The sequence below is a fragment of the Myxozyma melibiosi genome, assembly GCF_037950935.1.
Source record: "Myxozyma melibiosi strain Phaff 52-87 chromosome Unknown BZA70scaffold_1, whole genome shotgun sequence".
Lineage (NCBI taxonomy): Eukaryota > Fungi > Ascomycota > Lipomycetes > Lipomycetales > Lipomycetaceae > Myxozyma > Myxozyma melibiosi.
In genome coordinates this window covers 1,239,951-1,258,410 of record NW_027042915.1, presented here as the reverse complement: position 1 = coordinate 1,258,410, position 18,460 = coordinate 1,239,951, and the positions used below count along the sequence as shown (strand labels likewise).

Sequence of the window (18,460 nt, the reverse complement as noted above, 5' to 3'; positions counted from 1 at the left end):
GAAAAACAGCCGAACCAAGATGCCGGGGCAGGGCAGGGCAGGGTCTTCCGTCTCGCCGAACGGGAACGATGTCGGGCGTGACTATAAAAACATGTTGTTTCAGTTTTGAGTCGGTTATATATATGTCGGTGGTATAGACGATAAATGGTCTTGGTGGACTACGCGAATGGATTTAAAGATTGTATACAAAATACATACGACAGCAGGAGCAAGTAACCGAGATCAAGATCTGCCTTCATGAGATATGTAGTAAGTCTTTATGATTGATATAAACTCGACGATTAACAAGAAAGAGAAAAGAGCAGTAGTCGTATATCCCGTATCCTCATTCGTTACAATACAAAACAAAACTTAACAAAACAAAACAAAACAGAAAACATTTTGTAGGTATATCAAAATCAAGCACGCAGAAGTGCTTCTATTACATGATTAAAGCCCGATGCCAATTTTAGTGCACTCGTTTTCAACAACAACAACAACAACAACAACTAGAAAAAAAGACTAAAAGCAGATAGTGTTCGTGCTGAAGTTCATGAGCAGCATAGCAGCAATCGCATAAACATGAGTCGTCCTCGTCTCCCCCTCCTTCCCCCCATTTCAGCGGCTCCAAAGTACAGCCCCGTCGCTCATCCTCGTCGTCTAGTGCGTAATTATTTCATCTCGTGGTCATCCGTCATCGTCTGGCTGGTGGTGGTGGTGGTGGTGGTGGTGCTGGTGCTGGCGGTTGAGCTCCTGGTTCGTTTTCGCGTGATTGGCTTCCCTCGTGAATGCGTGCGGGGAAGTTCGTTTTTTGACATTAATGGTGTCATGGTGTTGACAGACAAGACAACATAGGAAAGACGAATATCTTTCGTGAGGAAAAAAGCAATGAGAAACAAAGGAAACAAAATATAAGAGAAATGGTACATAAGATTCACAGAGCAACAAAACAGTTATATATAGAAAGACAAAAAGGAAAAGAGACATGTAGATGTAGCTATACACGCAAAAACAAAGACTGTGTATATAACGCAAAGCAAGACATTACCCCACAACAAAAGATGCTAGCGGTTGCTGCGCTGCTGCTGCGCATGTATACCCAAAAGAGAAACAAAATGGTGTAAAAGAAGAAGACAAATAGATACTGCTCGTTCTTGTTGCGTGAACGGGAACAGTGTGGGCGGCTAACAATACAGTGCGTCAAAGCGAGCAAATAGAAGAAGAAAAGAAAAAAAAACACCGAACCCAATAGTTTTTTTAGCTGTACAGTACAGAACGCGATATTTATACAAAAATGGAAAAAGATGGTCAAGACATGAAGATCAGGGACCGGGGCGGTACCCGCCGTACATCATCGAATGCTGCATGTTGCCGTTCGACGACACGGGGTGTAAAGTCGGCCCGCTATACCGCACCGTCGATTGGATGTCGGCGTATGATCTCGTGCCTCGTAGGTTATGCGGTTCGTTCAGACCCAGGAACTCGTTTCGCGCGGCAGAGTCAAACAGCGTTTGCCGAGTACCCGCAGGTGGTGCACGATAGTGCAACTTTTGCTGCTGCTGCTGCTGTTGTTGCTGCTGCTGCTTCTGCTTCGCTAGCATAGCTTGCGCGAACGGCGCCTGTGCAGGCGAAGTCCGGCGCCGAATCACAATCTCGCGCCCGTCGTTCGTGCCGCGGACAGTGTGGTTCAGACCCATGCCGTTCGCCAGCATAGCCACGTTCCGTCGCTGGACAGGCGACAGATCCGCACCGAAAATCAGCTCGTCGCGGCTGTGGTCGTCGCGGAAGAGAAGGATCTCGGAGTACATCATCAGCGTCTCGGGGTCGTTCAGATCGAGGTCGGACGACGCCGGCGAGGATCCGGCAGCAGTCGTGGACGACATGCCGCCGCTGGAGGCGCTGTCGACTGCAGTCAAGCTATTCATCGACAAGGTCGAAGCCATCTTTGGCAATTGCGAATAGCTACTCCGGTGCTGCTCCTCCAGCTGTCCCCGCTTACTCCTTTTCTCGCGCTCTATCCGCTCTCGGTCCGCAGCCGGCAGCATCTTCTTATACTCCACGCGCAGCTTGCGGCCCGAGATTTCGTGCCCGTTGAGCACTTTGATCACGCTCGCGGTATCCTCGGCCGTCGCAAAGTTCGCAAACGCAAGGCCCCGAAACACGCCTTGGTCGAAATGGTAGTTGAATGCGTAGGGAAGCGTGAGGCCGAGCGACATCATCGTGTCCAGAAGCTGCTCTTTCTTCACCGCGAAGGGGATGTTTTTGATCACAATCGCGGTCGGAATCAGATCGTCTTCTGGAAGCGCGGCACTCGTTGTCGGAGCCGACGATGAGGTAGTCGCGTTCGAGGCAGGGGTGTTGTACGAGTTGGGTTGAGCATTCGAACCATTGCTGTTGAGGGTGCTGGTGTAGTTTTGGGGGGAGGTGGAAAACTCGACGTTGGTCTCTGAGAATAGGCTCTGTTCGGATTTGGAGGGCGATTGCGCGCCAGCAGATGATGGGATGGAGTATGTTCCATTGCTTAGAAACGGCATCCGAGGCTGTGCAAGGTATTCCTACAATCAAGCAAATCAATTCACGTTAGCTATTTCTTCTTTTGTAGATATGTATAAAAAAGTTGGAGGCGCGTACCTGCTTCCACACGTATTCGGACGACGGCTGCTGAATGAGCTGAGGACCGCCGCGTCCTAGCGGGTCAAAACGAGTAGACTGTTCGCCAGGGAGCAGACTAAAGTCGTCGATCGGCGCGTCAACGGACTGGTCGAACGATGGCTGCGCGAGCAAGGGGTGTCGGCCGGACGATATACTCATGCCAGAGATCGCGCCGGCGAGGCCGTCGAGCCCGACGGTCTCTGGTTGTCCTCTGGCTGGCTCGAAATACCGGGACTGCGCGCGGCGCAAGTGATGTTGACGGGCGTTTGCCATCTGCATGGACGGATTGATGCCGTAAGGCTGTTGCAGGGAGGACGCGGTGCTCGAGCTGTTTGTGAGGGTGCTGCCGGCGCTGTTGCTGCTGTTCGTGCTGTCAATTGAGTCGTACCATTGCATGAACGAGGACTGTGGCAGCGCTGCCTGGGTCTGGGATTGGAAGCCTTGCGTCCCGAGCTGGGACGGGGCGGCGACGGGCGAGGTCTGCGAGTGCTGGGATGCGGATAGCTGCATCGGCGTGTTCGCGGGGCCGGACGAGGCCGAGGCCGAGACGGTGGAGGAGGCGTTTGCCATATAAGAAGACAATGGGAAAGTAGTGAATGCTGCAAAAGAAGGTGGATGCGGACGGGGTTATTGCAGAGAGGTCTGGGTATGGCTCGCGACAGACAAAGGTCGCGAAGAGCAGTCGGCGGGCGGTAAGTCGACACGCGGCAGACAGAGGCCACACGGGAACAGTTCGACTTAAACGAGCGGAAGTCGACCTACGCGCGTGAACGAGAGAAGAGCAGCTGCTGGTGCTTCTGCTGATGCTGCTGATGCTGCTGTTCAGAAGTTCTCCGACGGGCAGCGAAACAGAGGAGGACCTGGCGAAGAACCGAAGACGTGGACGCAGGGCCAAGTCCGAAAGAGGAAACACGAAAAGGGGTCCGCCTGTCGGAGTAGTCACGTGAGTGTCGCTTTGGGAAGTCACGTGGAACGCAGGCGAGGGCTCGTGCTCGTCGTCATAACACCGTCAGGCTTCGCGAGCCGGAAGTGTGAGGGATCCCCCATTGTTGATCAGGAACAGATCCGAGAGCGCGAATCATGGCGGACGCCAAAGTCAACTCGATGGTTGACATGGGCATTAGCCGGGACGATGCCATATTTGCGTTGAAAGTGAGTCGGCATCGTGGGAGGAGCTGGTGGTTGTTGTTTAACGCGAGCTGATCTTGATATTCCAGCAATCGAATAACGATGTCGAGCGCGCGATCGACTACATGTTCTCCGGTCGGATTGAGGAGGTTTGTTTTTGTCTACTGATATATGTCAGAGTCTATACAGCATTCTCACTCGTATCTTGTCCAGGACCGCAAGAAAATGACCTGGGACGAGACTCAATTCACCAAAGCTAATTGGGAGGACCTCAACGAGAGCTCAGGAACGGCGAAAGTGAGCCCGCAACCTCAAATCAGCGAGCACGAGATTCGTATGTGTCCATGTGTCTGGTCACTGTGCTGCTATTGCTAATCAAGTATTGTGAAGAGGCGTTCGCACCCGAAACATTCTACGATTCCACGTCTCGGCCTCTCCCGAATGACAGGCCATTTGTTCGTGAGCAGGTCGTCGACCTCAGCGGGCAGGACGATGACGAGGGTAAGTGATCGCCGTGGCCTTACCTCCTTTTATTGCCCGTTTTAACACTATTGTCCGATAGAAGACGATATGGCAAAAGCTATGCGCATGTCCCTGCAAAGTCTGACAGACTCCGGAATGGACATTGATTCACAGCAGGAAACTGGCGTGCTCAGACCGTCCACCAGACAAACATATGACGCAGACGAGTGGGGTGTAGTTCAGATCGGGAGCGGAGGGCTTTCTCCCCAGATCCTCGAAAATGCTCGGCGCGAGCCTGAAAAGTACTGCTGTGATCCTTACTCGAAGTATATGTATAGTCGACTAACTCATCTCAAGGATCCCTACACTGCTTCCTTGCGCTCCTGCTCCTTATTTAGCACCCTACCTCACCGTCCTACACTCAGTCCCCCTCGCTCGCAGCGCACTCTCGCTATTCGGCAAACAGCTGGTCGAAGACTACGGCTTCGCCGACCGGTGGTGGGACAAGCAGCAGATTTTCGTGCCTGGATTTGCCTCCTCCGAAATCACCAACCAAGACATGCACCGTCTCTCGCTTCTGGTTGAGATCCAGCGAATAATGGCGTTCTTGGACCAAACCGGGTCTTCGGACGAGTCGCAGCGCGCATGGGCGAGCATTGAGAACCTCGTTCGTGCGTTGTCGTCTTGCGGGGACTCGTACGTCGATCTTGTGCACGCAGATTTTTTGATGGATAGTGAACCTGTCGTCCTACTCCAGCGAACCTGGGAGTTTGTCACCGGCCACTACGCCGACACTCTCGATCTAAGCCCAGATCTGAAACGGTTAGTCAACACCGTGGCGCCGTCAACAAATACGCTCGATCCCATCGGCGAGTACTTATTCACCAGTCTTGCCGTTGTCGACAGCCCGATCTCTCTCCCTGACGACACCAGCACCGAGCAGAAATTCACCACTTTGGACGTCGTGATCTCAAGCGACTTGCGAGATATCTACAAGTCGCTTACCGGCCACCTCGATAGTCTCCTGTGGTCCGCGGAACCTGACGTCTGTTTGAAGACCGTAGCTCACATATTCACAATGACAATCCATCAGGAGAGCGGGATGGCGGGTACGGGCGTTGAGCTGCCGACGACGTGGTATCCGGATCGGTATACTCCGGCTTTCAAAGATGTCATGAAGCCGAATGTAGCGCGACGAACAGAGCTGTTTGGTCGCATTGAGGAGCTTGAGAAGAGGAAAAAGATGATAACCGAATACCCAGTACGCTACCTTCGTCGAGACTACTTCCTCTGTTATAGAATTGCTGCTAACGACTTTCCAGGGCTTCAATACCCATTCACTACTAAACGCAACTCGGTTATACTTCACCCCACCTTCCGAGTCCGAGCGTTCGTCAGCATCGAAAAACCACATCAAAGTCTACGAAAAAATCACAAAGCTGACGGCATCTCTCGACTCGCTCGTCGATCGCATCAACAGGAAAATCACCGCGCTGTCCCGAGAAATCGACGCTCTCTCAAACTTCATGAGCGATCCTTCTTCAGTACCTGACGACGAAAACTTGAAGAAGCTTGAGTTTCATCGGTATACGCTCGCCGGTGTTGTTATCTCTGACTCTTCGTTCTTTGTGAAAACAGGGGTGCTTGAGAAGGAAGATGATCTGATTGACATGGACGAGCCTGAGTCCTCAGATCCAACGGCAGATACACCGCCGCTCTGTAGCGACAAGTGGCTACACGTCACGTATATTGACGACAGCAGCTCGAGTGATGGGCCGTTTATAATCCGACAGGTGAACGTCGAGCAAGTAGTTGATACCGCCCGCGTCGAAGGCGCGGTTACTGCAATCTACGCCTCTGACGCTGCATACGCCAGCTCTTCCGATCTTCCGCTACTGAACCCAGGCCTCCTGCAATTCCTCAGACGAGACAACGAAGCTCTAGCCAGCGAGCTGAACCCAGACCCGTCATCTTCGAGCTCGTCGGACGAAGCGACCTCGAACTCTGCGGAAGCAGATGACGAGCCTTCGGATTTGATCTCGTTCACCGTCGGCGGCGGTGCTGAGCCGTCCGAACCTGCGCCGGATTACGATGTCGCAATGTCAGATAGCGGCACGGTACCGTTGACTCCACAACAGGTGCAGGGGCACCGCACGTTTCCGAGGTCTGTCCCGATCGGCTTCGCAGAGCCCGTGAAGAATACAGGCTCCACGGCGGCTGTGAAGAGTACAGAGGCTGCTACCGCGCCCGAGCGACGGCACAGAGGATCTTCGTCGGGGAAAGTCAAAGTGCAACATGCCGAGAATGCATCTGAAGGGGAGATTGGCGATAGCGACGACGAGTTGCTTGCTCGCATGGCGAAGAAGTGAATAGGCAATCAATATATCGTCTCTACAGAACATCGACTAGAATGCAATTCAAATTCTTGACTGTATTTAAAACTAATGAATCGGCCCCACAAACTTGCTAACCCTCTCCTCCACAACCACCACACGACGCACAGACAGTATAGACCGACTGGCGTACAATACTTTCGAGATATATAAAAAAACAATTATTCCTCTTCGCAATACTCCGCGAAGTAAAATTCCTGCGCCATTGTACAAAAGAACAAACAACAAAGAAAAGCAAAAAGCAGAAAGAATGTGAACAAAGACAAGCAAATGAAAAGAGAAGAAAACCTCACGAAACGATTGATAACAAGCACAATCCCAAACTATATTGTAAACAGGGACCGGGCGAAGAAATGAAATTGCTTCAATTACAAAATTGGAAAAAAATACTTTGGACCCAATTAAATAGATGCGTACTGCGAAATGCCCGTCGAAAAGAACAGGCAAACAAGAACAAAGAAACGATAAGAGAGATTACAAGCCGAAAACACCAGAGTTGGCGAAACGGCTGGGTTTCTCGGCTGCGTTCTCCTTGTCGGCGGTGGTTGAGGTGGCAAGGTTGCCGAATCTCAACAGTTGCGGCTTAGTCCTGGTGATGTACTTGTTAGCTTATCATTCGAATCTGGAAGAGCGAGTGATCGGGATGGCGTACTTTGTGTAGTGCTTCTTCTTGTGGGCCTGGAGCTTAGCGGTGCAAGGCGACATCAGGTTATCGGTAGGCGAAGCAAAGTTGGTGCGACTGTCAATTATAAAGAGGTGTGATTAGTACGAGATCCGACTGCCCAGACTCGATTGACGAAACGTGACGGGATACTTACGCCTCGAGGAACTTGTTGTGCAAGATCTGGCGCTGGACGTTCTGTCCTTCAGTAGCCTGGAGAGGCTGCATGTCTGGAGCGGCAGGGGCGACGGCAGAGGCAGAAGCAAGTTTCTGATCCAGAGACTGGATGTTCATCAGAGAAGAAGACATTGTAGATGACTGTCGGTAGCAAGAGGACAGATCGAGGACGAGAGTAAGAGTCTTTTATAAGCACAATTGTAAAGCACAAGCAGAGACGAGCAAGCAGGAAATCTTCAAGCGTATATACTGAGCAGAAGAAGAAGAGCAGAGAGGAAGATGCGGAAGAGAAAAAGAAGGAAGGACGGCGTCAGAGCTCATGCGGCACTCGAGGGCGGCGGACCGGTCGCTTTACCATTTGCCAAATCGGGCTGTGTTTAGTGTTCTGTTTTAGGCTTAGCGTGAGAGATTTGCGTCGCTATGGCAACCAATTACTATGCCGCTTACAGGAGGTTTTGTCCCTGTGCGGCTCATGAGGTCTTGTCGGCCAGGTTTCTATCCGCTGCTTCTGCTGTTTCTACTCTGTGGTTTAATAGTTGTCTTGTATTAGCAGGGCTATTTGTAGGCTGGATCTATTTGACTTTGCAAATGTATATTAGAATAAAAATGTGAGGACTTGTCTTTGTGGATCCGACGAATACTGTTCACATCAATCTCTTTCCCTCCCATCTGTCTGATATCCCTGTCTACTTTTTAGCTACAAACGAGACGTCCACGTCTATTTTTTTTTTCTTTGGGGTTTTACAATACGGACCGCTCCACGCGCGCCCTTCTCTTCTGTCAGTTACCATTACAGAAAACAGTAACCCCGCCTACTGCCAGGACCAGTCCACAGACACATCCACAGCACAGACAGGAACGACAGAACAGAGCGAGCGCGCGCGAAGCGGCTGGTGCCAGGACCGGGAAGAATGCGTTACGCATACTCTTGACCACGAGTGATCAAGAGTTATGTGGGACTCTGCGACTCTCTCGAGGTCGCCATACCCACTAAGACCCGGCTTCAATCCAAGGCAGTTCATGACCTGCCCCCGTATTGATGGTTTTGTCAATGTTGTCGCATGATCCGCTCGTCTTGTCGAGATAAGACAAAGACGGTTGGTCGCGCGGACTTTCGACACGACCGTCGCCTAACTCCATGCGACGGCGCAGCTTACCAGCCGCTATATGTGTCGAGACGCGAACAACGTAGACGTTTTGAATCCGGATGAGCAACCTGGCTTGAAGAATCTCATCGGATTGACCGCCCTGACCAGCTGCGCCTGACTAACTTGATCTCGGCGCTGAAGGGGCGGCCACGCAGAGTACCGAGCCGGCAAAGGAGACACAGTCTCACTCGGTACTTGCGCTGTTGCGGAGGGTGTCAGGCTCTAGGGACGCTGCGGTGCCGCCACGACGTGTCCTCCCACGTCAGCTCAAGAGCTGTGTGACCCTCGCACATAGCTCAAGAAATGTGGCGGCCCCTAGAGTTGTCTGACTTCTTCACCTAACGACATCCGCGGTCGTTAGGTTGCTCAACGTCCTTGGTCACCGGCTACCAAGGCCGTTTCTGCAGCAGTTTGCGCGGTAGAGGACCCATGCGCCTGTATAATCTCTGTTAGTTCAAAGCTCTGTATCGAAAAAGACCGGACTCACTGTATTGTTGCCGTGGTATAGAGAGATCTCAAGCTGAGCCAGTGGATACTATTCTGATCGACCACTAAGCCCGCGTCGCAGAGACGAAGGGGTGGAGCATCCTCCAGTCGTCCCGCGGGTCCGAGGGGACCTGTTCTACGGATCCAAGCAATCTACCCATACGACTCTCGTCTCTGGGCAGGATCGCTTGGGGGGTAAGTGCACAAGAAACAAAAAAGCAGCAAGAATGCCCATCAGGCAGGTACCTAAGTCGATCTATCTCTCGGACTGGAGGACGGAGGGGTATCAGAAAGCAAGGGGGATCAGACGGGTATCAAAGTCGATCTATCTCTCGGACTGGAGGACGGAGGGTATCAGAAAGCAAGGGGGGAGCTATCTAAAAACGAGCGTCGGGGGGTGGGGAGAAGAAGGGAAGAAGAGGCGGGCGCGCGAAGCGGGCGGACTTGAGTTAACGCGCGCTCGATATATTGGGGTTTCTCCATCTGGCCGAAAGTAAACAGTCAACGCGCCGCCCATTTCCCCATTGTTTTTTCTTATAGTGGAAGTATCGATTTGAATTGAAGTTTGCTGTTTCTGCTGAATTGTGGCCTTTATTCTGTCTTAGAATTTTTTTCTGTTTCTTGTGGTATGAGATGATTACTCGAGTTCCTTTTACCGATCCATTACGATCAAAATGGTTTGAGCTCATACTCCTCCATCTCTACTACGAACGGTACAACAACTACGGCAAAAATTAAGGCTGCAGAGCACTATTCCACAGCTTCATTCACATCTGCTGTGATTATATCGAAAGTCCATGAGGTGAAATGTATGCTTTATATTGCGTATAGACTTTGAACTACACACCCATGATTTCGTTGTAAATCAGCTCTGCAGAAAACATCATTATTAGCTCGATCTCTTTTCTATTAAATAAAACACACGCGAAAACTTACGCTTAAGCTGCTCCTTGGATAAATCATCCTTCCTCCGATCAAAATCAAAGAACCCCTCCGGAATCGGCGGCGCCGTGGGTTCGTCATCAGGGTCATGATACGGCTCCAGGTACGGATGCTGCAGCGCGGCTTCGACGGTTATGCGTTTGGTAGGGTTGAACATCAGCATCTTCTCCAGCAGATCGACGGCGAGCGGGTTCGTATCCGGCAGCATAGCGGCGAAGGACGCGCGCTTCTTGAACGGGAGCGAGCGGATGTACTCGCGCGCACGGGCGGATTTGACGGCGTAGTAGTCCTCCATAGTCGGAGTGCCGAGCACGTCGAGAATCAGGGTCAGCTGGTGATGGTAGTCCTTTCCTGGAAACAGAGGTTTGCCCGTGAGCATCTCGGCGAGGATGCAGCCCACGCTCCACATATCGATAGCTTTGGTGTACTCCTTAAACGTCAGCATGATTTCCGGCGCACGATACCACCGCGTCGCAACGTATTCAGTCATGAAGCCCTGGTTGTCGTCGGTCGAGGCCGCCGAGCGCGCGAGGCCAAAGTCGCAGACTTTGAGATCGCAGTTTGCGTTCAGAAGCAGATTCGAGGGTTTCAGATCGCGGTGGAGAACGTTTGCGCTGTGCATGGCTTTCAGAGCGCGGAGGGTCTGGTAGATGAAGTACTGGCAGTGGTCGTCTGATAGTTTTTGGGTGCGGATTACTCGGTGCATGTCCGTTTCCATGAGCTCCTGAACAGCCAAGTTAGCAGGGTGATCTTTAGGATCAGAAAAAGCACAAGCAAAGCACGAACCTGAATCAAATACACTTCGGAAAATAGATCGAAACTGCTAGGTCGCTGGATGTCCAAGATTGAGATTATCTGCACATTTCGCGATTTGTTAGTTGTGGTGTTCAACACGCGTGGGGTATACATGATAAAAAGACAAATTAGAAGACAAAGATACGTACATTCTCATGATTGAAGTACTTCAAAAGCTTCATCTCGCGCAGTGTGCGCAGACAAAACATAGAATGATCAAAAGGCGTGATCTTCTTGATCGCTACTTTCTGCCCAGACGGCTTGTGGATAGCGGAGCTGTACACGAATCAAATTAGTAAATCGTGATCCCATTGTCATCTCATGAAGAGACTTGGGGTACTTACCAGACAACACCGTAAGCGCCTTCGCCTACTACATCGAGAATCTCATACTGATCTGACACGTTGAATGAGAATTTACGCGGGTTGGACTGGTAATTTGAAGCAGCCATGGTGGGTGTGGGTGGATGGTGAATGGACTGACCTGACGCGGTGCAGTAGGATTAGATTAGCATAGATTCGCGAAAGATAAAGCACAGTCGGGCTGGTTCTACTCACTTTGTAGTAATATTCAAACCAAATTCAACAGTTCTTGCTAATTCTTCCTTCCTGGAGTATAGCGGTCTTGACTACCGCGCGTCTCGTCAGCACGAGTATCAAAAAGCCACGCTTTCCTCGCCGCCGCTCGTCAGAAGTGAGAACCAGCAACCTACCGTGTCCAATTTCCAAATATATCCAAAACGATCTTCAATAAACAGTTTCTTGAAGACTAGAATGCAAAGCCAGAAACAAGAATCCGCTGGGAAAGACAGACAAAGGGGGAAGGAGGCAAGTGCGCGTGGAGGAGGGCTATTAAGCTGTGAGGCTCATTTCTCAAACCCAGCAGCTTCTGACAACTGTTGAACCCCTTCAGACTCAGTTCTGATAAGAGAAAATCAAAAGTGTTTGCAGATAACGCATTTTATAATAGATGATTATACATCTACTACTCTTATAGACTACATATCTACCATTATCTCTGTTTACATCCACGCTCATCCTCCTCTCGCTGCTGCGTGCGCGACGCGTGCCTGCCGCAGGGTTGGCCTCGGTCCCGTGTTTCATCGTCGTCCACGCAATCCCTCTTCACCACTTTCGTCACAACTTCAGCTGGAACCGAATATATGCATCAAACACTCAACTCAACTCTGACGCTCAAAAGAACAAGCAAAATAGTAATTATTTCTGCAGAATCATTGTACATCGGTGGTGCTGTAAACTAAAAAAAGAAAACTAAAAATTTATATAGAAAATTTCAACAGACTGCTCTTTCTTTTCTCCAATCTTTTTTGTCTTTTTTCTCTCTTTTCTTCTCGCCTTCTCTCGCCCTCGCTACTATATTATAAAATCATATACATATGAACCCCGCCCGCTCAGTTCGCACGCTCCCGCATGTTGGTCAAGAACTCCCGGTAGCTCGCGCCCTGGTCCGCGCGATCCTCAATCAAAAACGTAGACGCCCACAGCTTCAGCGCAGGATCGCCGTCCTCACGCACGACGTACAGGTTCGGCCACACAATCGACCCCGTCTTCTCTCGTAGCTTGCTGATCACCGCGTTTATCCGCTGCGACAGATCAGTATCGAGAACAGGCAGCGTCGTCTTGCCGGTCTTCACGTGCTCCAGCGAAGGCAGGCCCCAGACATCCATAATCAACTGCGGCACGGCATCACGTCCGACCCACAAGAACTGAGTCTGACCGTCGTCGATCAGGTACAAGCCGTATCTTTCGATAAGTGCAGCGCTCAGATTCAGCTTCGGCGGTAGCACGATCTCGCCCGTCTTCTCATCCGGCTTGCCGGCCTCCTCAGGCATGTTGTGCAAGCAGTAAAGATCGGCGTGGATGTACTGCAGCAAGTACTTGACCGGCAAAGTTCCCAGCAAATCCAAAGCAGCAGACCGCAAATCAGACGGGATCGCAGCCGTCTTTCGCAGAGCAACGTGCTTGATCAACGCCAGAAACAGCAACGGCAGCAGACGCAAGTTTGCGCAAAACTGCAGAGGCGCGCTCGCTCCCACGTTCGAAGTCATCAGCTCCTTGCGGTACGTAGTCAGCAGCTCCACAAGCTTGCCCACAACCAAGTCACGCGCCTCAGGCAAGCCCGACGACAACGCCTTCTCGGCCGCGCGCTGCGCGTAAAACGCAGTGATTGCAACCTGATCCGCCGACGCGTACACATCGGCGAGGTTCTGCGTGGTGGGGATCGCAAGCGTCATAACCCGGATCCGGCGCTCGCCGTTGCAAGTCGTGTGCAGAACCGCCGCCTGTAGAGAGATAAACGGCTTCGCAATCGTCTCATCGATCGCAACCTCGACCGAGTAGCTCTGGTCGCGCGGGAAACTGGGGAACGCGCAGAGATCGGAGGACCGAGTGAAGAAATTTCCGTAAAAGGTGTTCATGCGGATACCGTTCGTAGCGCGCACTCTGAGAACTGCTTCGAGAGAAATCTCCATAGACAGATGTTCACTAAACTCGTGCGCAAATTTGATTGCATCCTCTGATCGACCCGCGTTCCAGCCAGGGTAGAAGTATGTCTGACCGGAGGTGTAACGAGGCAGGTTGCTCAGCGACGCAACATCCTGGTACTGCGACGAAAACAAAAACATGTCAACCGTAACCTGGCTCTTGCTGCACTCCACCGCAAAGGCCTTGTAGAATGAGTTTTGCGTGTGGAGTAGCGACTTCTCCGCGCCCGCACTGAGAGATTTCTTATCGTCCCGGGGCTCAAGCTTTCCAATTCCCAGGTTTGGCAAACTGGCCATCAGGCAGACAATCTTACCACCGATGTTTCCAATAAGCTTGTGGGCGGCCTTGAGAGCAGGGCCCATGGCATTGCCAGTGCTGGCGCTGTTGGCAAACATATCTGGCAACTTGTTGAGAAGCAGCTCGATGCCCTCACGGCACTCGGCCAAAGGAACAAGCAAGTTGTGAGGAATAGGCAAGAAAGGCTCGTCCAGATCAGAAACGACAAGCATGGCCGGTTCTGACGGGGCCGGAGGAGGAGGAATTGAAAAGTAGTGAAGCGACTGGTTGACGCAGATGAACGCAACACGCGTACGCTTGTCCTTGTTAGGAATGCGATCGAGTGATTCGAGAATTGTTCTAGCAGTAGTAGCAACGAGACCTAGACAGAACGTGTTAACAAAGAGAATCAACATTCAGACCAAGGCATACAGAACCTACCACTAGCAACGGCCGGTGCGCTAACATCGATAAGGAAAGTATAGATGAGAGGCTGTGGCGGTCGCACCATGTATTCTGGTGGAGCGACAAACTCGACGACAGAGTGATTAAGTTCGGCACGACTCCAACGATCGACCTGTTTCTGATTGCGCGCATCCCAATCGAACGCGGTGGGAACTAGATTGATTCCAGTTAGTGAGTGTACTCCAACAATGACTCCAGACATGAGATAAATACCATCGTTGGTGAGATTGCACATGTTGCAACGCCATCTGTGGCCTTGCTCGATGAAGGTGATGAATGGGTTGATATAAGTTCGGCAGCGTCTGCATCGGCTGATAACAGAGTCTGATACCACTGGCACAGGAGCCTCGTCTTCGCGCAGAGTCGTATATGGCTGGATTATAACGGCAAAAGGAAGTTTGCTCTTCTTGAGCAGAGAGTTTGTGGTGGGCACCGCGTTCAAAGTTGACCGCATGTAAGGAAGACCAGCATTGGCGGTGGGCGAGTTGGTCACGGAGGCCTATTGATCGTCAGTAGGCGGACAAATTTTCCAACAGAAAAACCAATCGGAGATCAAGATACCTTCGCAGGAAGGATAATAGGCGGCGGAGGCAGATCCAAGTCGCTGATAGGTGGTGGCACTTGCTGAAGAAGGTCAATGTTATACAGTTGATTGAGTGGACCCTGGCGAGAGAAAAGAAGTCAGTATAGCATTGAGGAGAGCACCATCAGATCGGCTCGGTTCCAGAAAGCAAACACGCAAAACAGATCACATCTGTATCAGACTAAAAACGATCTGTTCCCACAGCGATTGCAAAACCACGAAAGGAAGAAAAAACAATCAGGATACGTACAGCAACAGGTGGAGCGGAGCCAGGGGCAGTGCCGATGTTCATCTGTGAGAACTGCTGCGACAGGCCCGCATCCGGCTGGGCACCAATTGGCTGGAACCCGGTATAAGCAGGCTGAGCAGGCACACCAGGAGCAGCAGGAACAGCAGCAGCCGGGTCGATGCCGTAGGATGGCTGTTGGGCAGCCTGCGGCTGTTGACCGTAGACGGGCTGTTGGCCGTAGGGAGCGGCCGCAGGCTGGACGACGGCTGGATCCGCGCCGGTTACGGGGGCGGTGCCGAAGGTGTACTGCTCGGCAGGGTACATGCGCCTGGACCTGTGGCCCGAAGGCGCCGGGTTGGTTGCAGCGGCCATGGGAGGGACACCAGCAGCGGCGGCAGTAGGAGCAGCCGGGGGAACTCCAGCAGCCTGGGCAGGCGGCGGTGACTGGTATCCCGGGGCGGCGACAGGGGGGACCTGAGCAGCAGCACCGTACTGGGCCCCGTAGCCGTTTTGCTGGTAGGGATCTGAGGGATTCGGAGGGACGGACATGGGTGGATGGGATGGAGGAGATGGATGCGAGACGATGGAGGATGTTTGTCGATATTCTGGTGGCCCTAACCACGGAGACCAGCTGGTCGTTTGTTTTGTTCGCAGGCCTTCTGCAGAGCGGGATGAGAGTGGTGATTTCTGCGGATATTTGTATGATCTGCAGAGATAGTAGATAGATTTGAATGAATACTATATGATTATATAGTCTTCTGTCTGCTGTCTTTGGCTGCTGTAAAGGACTGTGGTGAACCGTAGCATAGTCCTCGCGCAGCTTATCGAATCCCCGAGCTTATTGTAGATTCACTCTGATGCTGACCTGATCCACCCGCACTCCACCTTCTTTTACGTGTCCACGTCCTTGCATACCGCATATACTCATCTACACATTAATGTCGGAAATATTAGTAGAGCAGGTCGACGATCCGCCCATGCCGCCGAAAAAAGGCAAAGGCGACGACGACTCGAAGAAGCCTATCGATCCAAAGAACCTGCCCAAGGGCTACGTCCTCGACAAGGACGGCAAGCCGTGAGTCGATACCGAGTCTTCCCCTTCTATTATGTGATGTCTACAGTCTAACACGCGCCTGCAGCTGTCGAACATGCAACTCCCTTCTTGACTTCCGCAAGGCAAAGGGACTCACCGGCGCCGCCGCCCTCATGAAACCAGTGCCGAAAGACTGTCCGCCGGACGTCAACGAAATCGGCCGGTCGACATGGACATTCCTGCACTCGGTAGCCGCGACCTATCCCGAGACCGCCTCGGCCGAGCAGCAAAAGGATATGAAGTCCTTTATCCGCATATTTGGAAACATCTACCCGTGCTGGTTCTGCGCAAGCGATTTCCGCGAATACGTGGCAAAGCCAGCGAACGAGCCGAAGGTTGCTACGCAGGAGGAGTTTGGCCGATGGCTTTGCGATGCGCATAATGATGTCAACAAGAAGCTGGGTAAGCCGGTCTTTGACTGTAACCTCTGGAAGGAGCGGTGGAGAGATGGGTGGAAGGACGGGCGATGCGATTAGACTGCATTTGCTGCATTATTGTATATATGAACTACATCTCCATTCAACAGGCATACTTATTATGATAGACTACAGAACTACATGTGCAGTTTGCCAACCAACAGATGATGTATCTGCTGGCCAGATATGTATAGTCAGCCTGCTGTGTCAGAAGTCAGCATAGCAGAATACTCTTTTAACAGATATATCAAGCCAGAACTCAACTACAGCAACATATTCAAACAACCACCCAGATCAGGACCGTCTCGAATAATAAAACAGAAGCAATGTAGAATACCCAGAATACTCTACTCAGACCAGCAAGTAATCGCATCCCACCTCCATTACGCGTTGTGCGGCTTGGATCGATGGCTGCAGACAAAGAGCTCAGATCATCCACCTGCTCTTTGTTTCATTTGCCTCCTCCTCGTCTTCCTTCTTCTATCTTATTTCCTCGATCAAACCACCATCATGTCGCAAGATACGCCTCTCAAAGTTGGACTCATTGGCACCGGCGTGAGCACCCTCCTCAACTGCCTCCACCGATCATCCACCGCTAACCTCTCCATAGATCTTCGCCCACACCCGCCATCTGCCCGCCATCTCCGCCGTCCCCGAGCTAAAGCTCACAGCGTGCGCAAACCGAACCATCGAAAAGGCACAGGAATTTGCCTCCAAGTCCTCGATCCCGCATGACAAGGTCTACGCCGACATCACGGCCCTCCTCGCCGACCCCGACGTCGAAGCCATCGACGCCCTCCTCCCGGCGCAGTACACCCTCGACGCAGTCAACCAGTGCGTCGCAGCGGGCAAGCCGATCGCGATCGAGAAGCCGATTGCGGCGAACCTTGCGCAGGCGAAGGAGATTGTGCGCATCTCTCGCGAGTCCGAGTTGCCGATCATGGTGCTCGAGAACTTTGCGTTCTGGCACATCGTCGACGAGATCAAAGCGGTGCTCAGCCAGATCGGCGACGTGGTTTACTTCTCGCACTACGCGGTCGCGCCGTTTAATCCAAACAATATATATCTCAACACGAGCTGGAGACAAAAGCCCGAGCACGTCGGAGGTTTCTTGTCTGGTATGTCGACTCAATTGCTGGCCAGAGAGCTCTTCGATTACTGACATCATGTAGATGGCGGCGTCCACCAGGTTGCTATCTTTACCGAGATCCTCGGTGAGGTCGAGTCGGTATGCACATTCATCTCTTCAGGACTCCCCGAATCATAGTGCTGACTCTTCATAGCTCTCCGCCTTGACCACCCAGGTTCAGGATCAGAGCGGTGACGTCGACACCCTCACTTCGACCCTCAAAATGAAGTCCGGGGTGTTAGGATCATTCACATACACCTCTGTAAGTCAATCTTTCAATCTCATTCTTCTACGCATAGATACTAACGCACTCAGGCCGTCTCAGTCCCGCGGATCAACAAACTGACCATCCACGGCACCAAAGGCTCCATCATCTACGACTTTGCCGACAAAGACAACGCCAAGCTAACCCTCTTCACCCCCGACGAGCCTTCTGGAAAATCCCTTGCCGTCGAGCGCAACGAGCAAGAAGGCGTGCCTGCTGAGTTCAAGAACTTTGCCGAGGCCGTCAGGGCAAAGGATAAGAGTTTGCTCAAAGTTCCTTGCGAGAAGGGATTCCACCATTTCGCAGTCATCTGCGCGGCAGTGGAGAGTGGGAAGCAGGACGGCACCAGCGTCAAGGTCGCTGTGCCTTAATTATCTGAAAAAAGAAGACTACGATCATTATTGAATCAGGAATAAGTTGCTAGTCGCTGGTATTTTTTGGTTCGAGAAAATACATGTATATACTCTTAAAACACAGGCGCATGATCGAAAATCAGAAAATATGGAAAAAAAAACTGTCTTAAAGTCACAAAAATAGTCAAGTCTGCAAAAACAAAGTAGAAGCACTACAACAAAAAGCTAGCACAGCATACAAAACATAAACAACGAAAACCCACAAAGCATGAATCTTGAGTCGTTCGCACGCCACGCTACTTGCTGCCTGCTGCAGCAAAGCCT

General features: G+C 51.7%; 8 protein-coding genes across 8 annotated transcripts; 3 read left to right on the top strand and 5 right to left on the bottom strand.

The window, feature by feature from the left end:
- Positions 1–1,133: 1,133 nt before the first annotated feature.
- On the bottom strand, positions 1,134–3,295 carry BZA70DRAFT_17380 (uncharacterized protein). Its single transcript, XM_064909879.1, has 2 exons — positions 2,611–3,295; positions 1,134–2,534 (listed from the first exon to the last, which is right to left on the bottom strand). The coding sequence occupies exons 1-2, from the start codon at positions 3,199–3,201 to the stop codon at positions 1,302–1,304; spliced, it is 1,824 nt and encodes a 607-aa protein (XP_064770550.1). The 5' UTR covers positions 3,202–3,295; the 3' UTR covers positions 1,134–1,301.
- A 367-nt stretch (positions 3,296–3,662) lies between these two features.
- On the top strand, positions 3,663–6,631 carry BZA70DRAFT_271513 (uncharacterized protein). Its single transcript, XM_064911494.1, has 7 exons — positions 3,663–3,783; positions 3,849–3,908; positions 3,973–4,093; positions 4,150–4,260; positions 4,322–4,523; positions 4,579–5,482; positions 5,544–6,631. The coding sequence occupies exons 1-7, from the start codon at positions 3,712–3,714 to the stop codon at positions 6,588–6,590; spliced, it is 2,517 nt and encodes an 838-aa protein (XP_064770549.1). The 5' UTR covers positions 3,663–3,711; the 3' UTR covers positions 6,591–6,631.
- Positions 6,632–7,887, bottom strand: BZA70DRAFT_271509 (uncharacterized protein). The gene is made up of 3 exons (XM_064911493.1): positions 7,433–7,887; positions 7,267–7,353; positions 6,632–7,203 (listed from the first exon to the last, which is right to left on the bottom strand). The coding sequence occupies exons 1-3, from the start codon at positions 7,582–7,584 to the stop codon at positions 7,089–7,091; spliced, it is 354 nt and encodes a 117-aa protein (XP_064770548.1). The 5' UTR covers positions 7,585–7,887; the 3' UTR covers positions 6,632–7,088.
- Positions 7,888–8,138: 251 nt separating this feature from the next.
- Positions 8,139–8,491, bottom strand: BZA70DRAFT_271507 (uncharacterized protein; the record flags this gene model as incomplete). Its single annotated transcript, XM_064911492.1, has 2 exons — positions 8,290–8,491; positions 8,139–8,264 (listed from the first exon to the last, which is right to left on the bottom strand). The coding sequence occupies exons 1-2, from the start codon at positions 8,374–8,376 to the stop codon at positions 8,139–8,141; spliced, it is 213 nt and encodes a 70-aa protein (XP_064770547.1). The 5' UTR covers positions 8,377–8,491.
- A 1,235-nt stretch (positions 8,492–9,726) lies between these two features.
- Positions 9,727–11,667, bottom strand: BZA70DRAFT_271503 (kinase-like domain-containing protein). Its single transcript, XM_064911491.1, has 6 exons — positions 11,381–11,667; positions 11,168–11,306; positions 10,973–11,099; positions 10,815–10,883; positions 10,023–10,752; positions 9,727–9,957 (listed from the first exon to the last, which is right to left on the bottom strand). Exons 2-6 carry the CDS (start codon positions 11,272–11,274, stop codon positions 9,926–9,928), a joined length of 1,065 nt encoding a protein of 354 aa, XP_064770546.1. The 5' UTR covers positions 11,275–11,306; positions 11,381–11,667; the 3' UTR covers positions 9,727–9,925.
- Positions 11,668–12,080: 413 nt separating this feature from the next.
- BZA70DRAFT_17144 (COPII component protein) lies at positions 12,081–14,758 on the bottom strand. Its single transcript, XM_064909868.1, has 4 exons — positions 14,630–14,758; positions 14,282–14,567; positions 14,045–14,221; positions 12,081–13,985 (listed from the first exon to the last, which is right to left on the bottom strand). Exons 2-4 carry the CDS (start codon positions 14,520–14,522, stop codon positions 12,235–12,237), a joined length of 2,169 nt encoding a protein of 722 aa, XP_064770545.1. The 5' UTR covers positions 14,523–14,567; positions 14,630–14,758; the 3' UTR covers positions 12,081–12,234.
- Positions 14,759–15,718: 960 nt separating this feature from the next.
- On the top strand, positions 15,719–16,642 carry BZA70DRAFT_271499 (FAD-linked sulfhydryl oxidase ALR). Its single transcript, XM_064911490.1, has 2 exons — positions 15,719–15,955; positions 16,020–16,642. Exons 1-2 carry the CDS (start codon positions 15,819–15,821, stop codon positions 16,447–16,449), a joined length of 567 nt encoding a protein of 188 aa, XP_064770544.1. The 5' UTR covers positions 15,719–15,818; the 3' UTR covers positions 16,450–16,642.
- Positions 16,643–16,899: 257 nt separating this feature from the next.
- On the top strand, positions 16,900–18,154 carry BZA70DRAFT_286866 (uncharacterized protein; the record flags this gene model as incomplete). Its single annotated transcript, XM_064913903.1, has 5 exons — positions 16,900–16,944; positions 17,000–17,507; positions 17,562–17,617; positions 17,673–17,780; positions 17,834–18,154. 5 exons carry the CDS (start codon positions 16,900–16,902, stop codon positions 18,152–18,154), a joined length of 1,038 nt encoding a protein of 345 aa, XP_064770543.1.
- Between the last annotated feature and the right edge of the window lie 306 nt (positions 18,155–18,460).

Excerpts from the sequence above, each read along its gene's own strand:
- BZA70DRAFT_17380 (XM_064909879.1), bottom strand. The coding sequence starts at position 3,201 with ATGGCAAACGCCTCCTCCACCGTCTCGGCCTCGGCCTCGTCCGGCCCC. Across the intron at positions 2,535-2,610 it reads CCGAATACGTGTGGAAGCAG|GAATACCTTGCACAGCCTCG; the intron begins GTACGCGCCTCC and ends GCTTGATTGTAG.
- BZA70DRAFT_271513 (XM_064911494.1), top strand. The coding sequence starts at position 3,712 with ATGGCGGACGCCAAAGTCAACTCGATGGTTGACATGGGCATTAGCCGG. Across the intron at positions 3,784-3,848 it reads ATGCCATATTTGCGTTGAAA|CAATCGAATAACGATGTCGA; the intron begins GTGAGTCGGCAT and ends TTGATATTCCAG. Across the intron at positions 4,261-4,321 it reads CGGGCAGGACGATGACGAGG|AAGACGATATGGCAAAAGCT; the intron begins GTAAGTGATCGC and ends ATTGTCCGATAG.
- BZA70DRAFT_271509 (XM_064911493.1), bottom strand. The coding sequence starts at position 7,584 with ATGTCTTCTTCTCTGATGAACATCCAGTCTCTGGATCAGAAACTTGCT. Across the intron at positions 7,354-7,432 it reads CACAACAAGTTCCTCGAGGC|TCGCACCAACTTTGCTTCGC; the intron begins GTAAGTATCCCG and ends TATAATTGACAG. Across the intron at positions 7,204-7,266 it reads AAGAAGAAGCACTACACAAA|GACTAAGCCGCAACTGTTGA; the intron begins GTACGCCATCCC and ends GTACATCACCAG.
- BZA70DRAFT_271503 (XM_064911491.1), bottom strand. The coding sequence starts at position 11,274 with ATGGCTGCTTCAAATTACCAGTCCAACCCGCGTAAATTCTCATTCAAC. Across the intron at positions 11,100-11,167 it reads GGCGCTTACGGTGTTGTCTG|CTCCGCTATCCACAAGCCGT; the intron begins GTAAGTACCCCA and ends ATTCGTGTACAG. Across the intron at positions 10,753-10,814 it reads CCGAAGTGTATTTGATTCAG|GAGCTCATGGAAACGGACAT; the intron begins GTTCGTGCTTTG and ends TTGGCTGTTCAG.
- BZA70DRAFT_17144 (XM_064909868.1), bottom strand. The coding sequence starts at position 14,522 with ATGCGGTCAACTTTGAACGCGGTGCCCACCACAAACTCTCTGCTCAAG. Across the intron at positions 14,222-14,281 it reads GTGCAATCTCACCAACGATG|TTCCCACCGCGTTCGATTGG; the intron begins GTATTTATCTCA and ends GAATCAATCTAG. Across the intron at positions 13,986-14,044 it reads CGCACCGGCCGTTGCTAGTG|GTCTCGTTGCTACTACTGCT; the intron begins GTAGGTTCTGTA and ends CGTTCTGTCTAG.
- BZA70DRAFT_271499 (XM_064911490.1), top strand. The coding sequence starts at position 15,819 with ATGTCGGAAATATTAGTAGAGCAGGTCGACGATCCGCCCATGCCGCCG. Across the intron at positions 15,956-16,019 it reads CTCGACAAGGACGGCAAGCC|CTGTCGAACATGCAACTCCC; the intron begins GTGAGTCGATAC and ends ACGCGCCTGCAG.